We start from the raw sequence: 6,606 nt of genomic DNA on the forward strand, positions 1-6,606 counted from the left end.
CCATAGCCTACTGCACTTCCATTGCTCAAGGAAGCACATTCATTCCAAGCTATTCCAATCCAAATGGCGAACAACATTTGTCTCGACAACTCATAGAGTTGACGAGCGCCTTTGCACAATAGACAACCTTGGTGAATCAACTATTACAACGCACCGAGAACCAATGTGCCCTAGACGAGGTGTCCCTAAGTAGGACAAGGGCAGATGAACCTCTCGACCAACGTCCCGGCAAGCAGCCTATCAACCAGCCACGATCCGAACGTTCTGGTAGTTTACGTTCTCGCCTAGGTCTTTGGGATAGCGTATACTCTCGTCTTAGCACGCGGAGGAGCGTGCATTCCCAATCAAGCCCACGGACGAGCATACGTTCACGATTGAGGTCACACTCCAATTATCAACGTGGATAGCCTTCCGGGTGAAATGTTCATTCACAACTAAGCTTGCAAGGAGCATTCTCCACCTCACATCGGAGTAGGCAGCACGGCAGACGGAGAGAAGCAGTCACTCATTCCGACTTAAGTTCAATCGGCAGTTTGCAAACGGCCCGTTCGCCTGCCAGATACATGTCACATACACCGAAGCTGTGACATGGAGGGGTCGAGCATAGAGAAGAGCGGCCCAAACCCATAGGTCACGACCGGGGGAAGTCAAAAATTCCATTGCCTCAGCAAAGGCAAATTCAAGAAGAAGTTAATAGGCTCCTAACTGAAAAACTGCGCAATTTCCAACGAAACGAAGCTGCTGACGATGCGTTTCGACGAGACATGACCAACATAAGCATGTCACCATTCATGAATGAGATCGAGTGAATTGATCCACCTCGCGGGTTCACTATGCCTCACTTCATTCCATACAAGGGAGACGAAGATCCGGATCAACATCTCAAGTATTACCGCAGTACCATGATCCTCTACAGGAACAACGATGCGCTTATGTGCAAAAAATTTTCCACAACTCTACAAGGCGAGGCGCAAGACTGGTTTCACACTCTACCGCCGCAGTCGATCCTGATTTTTAACGAACTTTCCTTTGTTTTCACTAAGGAGTATTCGTCTAACCGCTCAATCAAAAGGACATCCGACCATCTCTTCAGTATCGTAAAAGACCCTCGGGAGACAATTCGTAACTATGTCAAGAGGTTCAAAGTGGAGAAGGCCAAGATTGTTGGCTGCAACGAAGACATAGCAACGGCAGCATTCAGAAATGGGCTTCCCAACGAACATCCTTTATTCAGAAAATTGATCATGGGAGAAGAATTGACCCTAACATCTTCGTATGCTTTGGCAGAAAAGCATGCATTATGGGACGAGGCCAAGCATTCTAACAAAAACGAGTCGGAAAAGAAGCACATGGAACATTCCCCAACCAGAGAAGACTCAGTGCTTGAAACATTCACCAAGTTCATAGTTCCAATCGGCCAAATTCTCCGCAAGCTCAAGAATGAACCTTGGTTCGAACTGCCGCCACCCATGAAAGGCGATCCTACTAGGCTGGATCATACAAAATATTGTGCATTCTATCAAAGACCAGGCCACACTACCAACGGCTGCCTGAAGTGGAAGCAGTACCTTGAAAAGCTGACAAATGAGGGCCAATGCGACGAGTATCTTGATAGGTCAACAAAACGGCCTACTCAAGCAGGGGAAGTTCCCATCACCCCCTGAACCACGTTTGGATTTTTTTCCAAATAAGTTCGAAGACTCAAGTAGCTCGACCAACAAAGCTTCACAAGCCAAAGAATATCCAGTTTGTTATGCAGTTTCTACTTTCCAGCACAGTTGACTTATTTCTTTATTCTCAATGAAGATTCAAGAAGTTATTCATAACTTTGGCTCAACTGTTGTCCACAACAACTGCTCAAAACCCTTTATAGGTCTGATCTCTAGTGTGAGAGGTTAAACTAATTGCTCTCCAGTGCGAGAGGGTAAACCAATTCCCCGACACCCAAAATGGTCTGCTCTCCAGTGCGTCCAGTGCGAGAGGTTAAATTAATTGCTTTCCAGTGCAAAAGGTTAAACTAATTGCTCTCCAGTGTGAAAGGGTAAACCAATTCCTCGACACCCATATGGGTAAGTTCTCCAGTGCGAGAGGATAAACTAATTGCTCTCCAGTGCGAGAGGGTAAACCAATTCCTCGACACCCAAAAGGGTCTGCTCTCCAGTGCGAGAGGTTAAACTAATTGCTCTCCAGTGTGAGAGGGTAAACTAATTTCCCGACACATATCTGGGTAAGCTCTCCAATGCAAGAAGGCCACATAGTTCAAAAGATCAAATGCTTGAAGATCAACTAAGCAACAAATGGTTAGGGGGTAGCAACTACTTTTGCACTTAATAGTTCGCTCATCCGACACTTCATCTTCAGCAACTCTGATCTTGGCAGCTTCATCCTTGACTGCTCCATCTATGACAGTTGAGAAATCAAACTCAAGCAGTTTCCTCATTTTTGGCAAGCAGCCCAGACGTGGAAGCCTAAATCGTTGTCCAAGCCACGCCACTTCCTCGACCCATGCCGAGCCAATCCTTGGCTTTAATCAAGCCGAGCAACACAAACAATGACCCCTGCCACATCACCTCCTTGGCCCATGCCAAGACAACTCCTGGCCCCTACCAGCTGACGTGCCGCACCACCTTGACAGCTATCCCGTGGTAGCACCTCCCAAGAAGAAGATAAGGAGAATTAAGTTTTTCTTACATTGGTGCAGAGCGCGGAGAAGACGAAGAAAGCAATGAAAGACGATCCTTTGCACGGGCAAAATAAAGAAGATTGCTAGAGGAGGGGGAACAAATATCCTCTAAGCTCTCTCTCTCTTATAGGGTAGAATAAATCACTTTTCAAAGTTGATTTAATAACCCACTTAAGGTGGACTTAAATAAGCTTTGGGAGAAATTTATTTCCCTTCCCTAGAAGGATCTAATTTCATATTAAAGAGGGAATCTACATCAAAATAGGAAGTAATCCTAAGTTTCCTAGAGCAAGAAGATCTTTACACCTGCTGGCCTTTCCTACGAGCAGCCCAGCAGGTGTGGGGGCATTTGTGGAGCCAAAAATAATCACAAGGCGAAACGTGAATTTTTGGGTAAAAGAGGACCAAACTACCCTTGAGGCACACCGGATTCATAAACGCGAGCAGCTAAAAAATGCTCCAAAAAGGTAACAATTCAATATTCATCTCATCAAATCCCGTAACCTCTAAAATATTTATTCCAAAATTATATTAATTGGTTAATTAATGGATTAATTACCCAATTAATCCATTAAACATCAATTAAAACATCCAAATAACCACAACATATATCCCACTCAATCCCAAAACTAGTGATTGACCGGCCACCCCCTTTCTCCCTATCTTTTCACACTTTTTTCCATTTTATTACCCTATTTACACAACTATTCAATTTTGTAACCTCATATTTATTTCTTTTATACTTAATTAGCCAATAAATTGGCTAATTAAGCCAAAACTATAACCACCAAAACCCATTAGTGGCCAGCCACACCTTGGGAAAATTGGGCAAAGCCTAACCCTATAAATAGGCACCCATTCTCACCAAAAGGCTATTCCAAGACTCTTAAAAAAATCCCAAAATTCTCTAAACACTTCTTCTCTCTAAATTCTAACTTTGGCATCGAATGTTCTTATGCGAAAGCCCCCCCCATTCATCGTGGGCGCGTGAGGCTTGTGGCCATAACCAAAGGTGTTATTTATTTTGTAGGTGCAATTTTGTTCAAAATCAAGGAGGAAGAAATTTGCATCCACAATATTCTGCTCAAAGTTCAATTCCTTGAAGAGTGAGTCACATTACTTTAAACTTGACAATGATGACTACTCGAATCAAGGCCTACTTAGGTTTTGTCCTATTGGGTTTTCCAAGCATGATTTTATTAAGGCAACTATCAATGACAGTGTGCAAAACTTCATTAATGCACAGACATCCAAAAAGGAGTGTTCTAAATACTTATGTCTATGTGGTTATCAGTATTCTTAACTAATGTGTGAAATTGTTAGTTAATTACTCATAAATCCTTGATGTAAATTAGAGAAACTTGGGCTTCTTTCCAAATTACTTTCACCCTACATAAGGAGGTCTAACGATAATAAAAGTATGCACTTTGATTTTTCCCAACAATCAATCTGTCGTCACTCTCTAATCTATTTTATTTCCAACACAAATTTTTTTTTTTGTTAAACGATAGATTTTACTAGATTAAATGTTAGATTAGCCACCAACGAGGTTTGAACCAACGCCGTCATACAAGGACTTAACATATTTCAACCGTTATGGTAAATGGCCACTTGCCCAACACAATTAAAGATACTAAATCGATTTTCTATGAAACCTACAACCCAAACCAAACTGATTCCTAAACACTACGCAAATATATTTGATCTCACATTTCCCAAAGTTCTCATACATGATTTCCTATATGAATGCAACATTACTTACCAATTGGAGTTCCATGAATTCTGGCCTTCATTGAGAAGCTATGCAAGCCACGCCTTACCAGGCTAAGTTTATCTTGTAGTGACTCAATTGTTTGTTTTGAGGAACCCCCGAATTCTATTTGGGAGGTGCTTAACCAAGACTTGTATTCTATTTGATAATTTCAATAAAACTATCGAATCCTCTTTCCAAAAAAATAAAAAATAAATAAATAAACTCAGCACTAATACGAATTAATGGATACGTATTGTGTACAATCTAGGAAATTAGCCAACTAAAAAAGCTTGTGCTTTTCTACTTAATATTACGGTCTAGTGGTATTCCACTTCACTTGTAAGTGAGAGGTCTTAATTGTTGCGAGTTATATATTAGTTAAAGTCAAGGTCTAAAATATCGATGATATCGAAAATATCGATAATTCAAAAACACGGAAATTTCGATGGAAATATCGGGATATTATCAATATCGATAAAAATTGAATAAATACCACGGAAATTGTAAGAAAAACTTGGAAATTTTTATTGAAACTTTGCAGGATGTTTATTTAGTCAATTATCTATTAGTTTATCACAAAAAATTAGAAGGAAATGCATAGCATGATGGATTTAACTGATTTAAGTTAATTATATAGCGAGCTAGCAAACATTGTGAGTCTAGAAAATATGTAGTAATTAATGAAAGAAGTTTAAACACACCATAATCATTTATATATAATGAATTAGTACAATATTTTACACTTTATACATTGCATGGTAAGATACATGAGTGACTTAGTACCACATAGAGTTCCTATCAAGATCTAAAATATCGATGATATCGGAAATATTAGTAGTCCAAAAATAGAGAAATTTCGATGGAAATATCGGGATAATATCGATATTTTAGACGTTAGTTAAAGTGTAAATAGTAGTTTATTGTCCTATATTGGTGAAGTACATATGTAATACCAATTGTAACTCCTATATATACTCCACTTTGGAGATTAATGAATATATAAGAAATTCCCAAATATTGTCATATATATTTTTGGTATTTACCATATTTAGTTTAATATGGCATCAGAGCAGTTTGCTCTTGGTGACCTGTGTGCTTTAATTTTGTGCCCACATGTTTTGTGATTTCCTTCGTTGAAAAAAAAAAGTGAATAGTGTTGCGCTACAGTACATCGTTTGCTACAGTGCGTGAACAGTGATCTGCTTGTGAACATATGCTACAGTGCCATGAATAGTCTCTGCTACTGTACGTGAACAGTGATGCTACAATGTTCTGGTAAATTGTTTTCATTCCACTGCGTATCTTTTGTGCCTTTATTGTTCGTGATTTTTTGTTCAATAGCTCAATATAATTATAGTGTTGTTATGCATCTTGGTGGAACAAATAAATGGATAATTGATATTCGGGCCACTGATCAATTGACTAGTGACCCTAGAGTATTTGATGAGTTATGTGATTATGTTCGTGATCCGTATATTACTAGTGCAAATGGAGCATCTTCCCCTGTGAAGGGTGAAGGCACTATCTCTCTGACTCAAACCTTATCACTAGTCCATGCTTTACTTGTTCCTGATGTTAAGTGCAATTTTTTGTCAGTAGGAAAACTTCTTGATACCTTATATTGTTCTGCTCACTTCTACCCTACGTATTGTTATTTTCAAGACATTCAAACTCAGAAGATAATTGGTCATGGTAAAAGAATAGAGGGTTTGTACATCTTGACTATAGAGGATACTGTTGTTTTCGGTTCAAATAATCATCAAGCTTTAAGTGCTAAAGTGGATGATAGACATCAAATTTGGTTGTGGCATCGACAAATGGGACATCCATCATTCAGTTATATGAAGAATCTATTTCCTTCTTTGTTTCGCACTTGTAGTGATTCAGAGTTCAAGTGTGAAACATGTGTTATGGCTAAGAGTCATCGTGCTTCCTTTCCCATAAGTGATTCTAAAGTTACTTTACCATTTGATTTGATACATTTTGATGTGTGGGGTCCGACGAAAGTTACTTCTAATGGATTTCGTTGGTTTGTTACTTTTATTGATGATTGTACTCGTTTAACTTGGGTGTTCTTGATGAAGAATAAGAGTGAAGTTCCATTACTTCTTCAAGAATTTTGTACAATGGTGTCTACTCAGTTTCAAACCAAGGTTAAGGTCTTCAAGTT

The 6,606-nt window shown here is 39.4% G+C and overlaps 1 protein-coding gene across 1 annotated transcript; it reads left to right on the top strand.

Annotated features, from left to right (window-relative positions):
- The first annotated feature begins 833 nt into the window (after positions 1 to 833).
- On the top strand, positions 834 to 1,664 carry LOC126609175 (uncharacterized). Its single transcript, XM_050277165.1, has one exon. The coding sequence runs from the start codon at positions 834 to 836 to the stop codon at positions 1,662 to 1,664; it is 831 nt and encodes a 276-aa protein (XP_050133122.1).
- Positions 1,665 to 6,606: the final 4,942 nt, after the last annotated feature.

Source organism: Malus sylvestris, chromosome 16 (genome assembly GCF_916048215.2).
Source record: "Malus sylvestris chromosome 16, drMalSylv7.2, whole genome shotgun sequence".
Taxonomy (NCBI): Eukaryota; Viridiplantae; Streptophyta; class Magnoliopsida; order Rosales; family Rosaceae; genus Malus; species Malus sylvestris.

Excerpts from the sequence above, each read along its gene's own strand:
- LOC126609175 (XM_050277165.1), top strand. The coding sequence starts at position 834 with ATGCCTCACTTCATTCCATACAAGGGAGACGAAGATCCGGATCAACAT.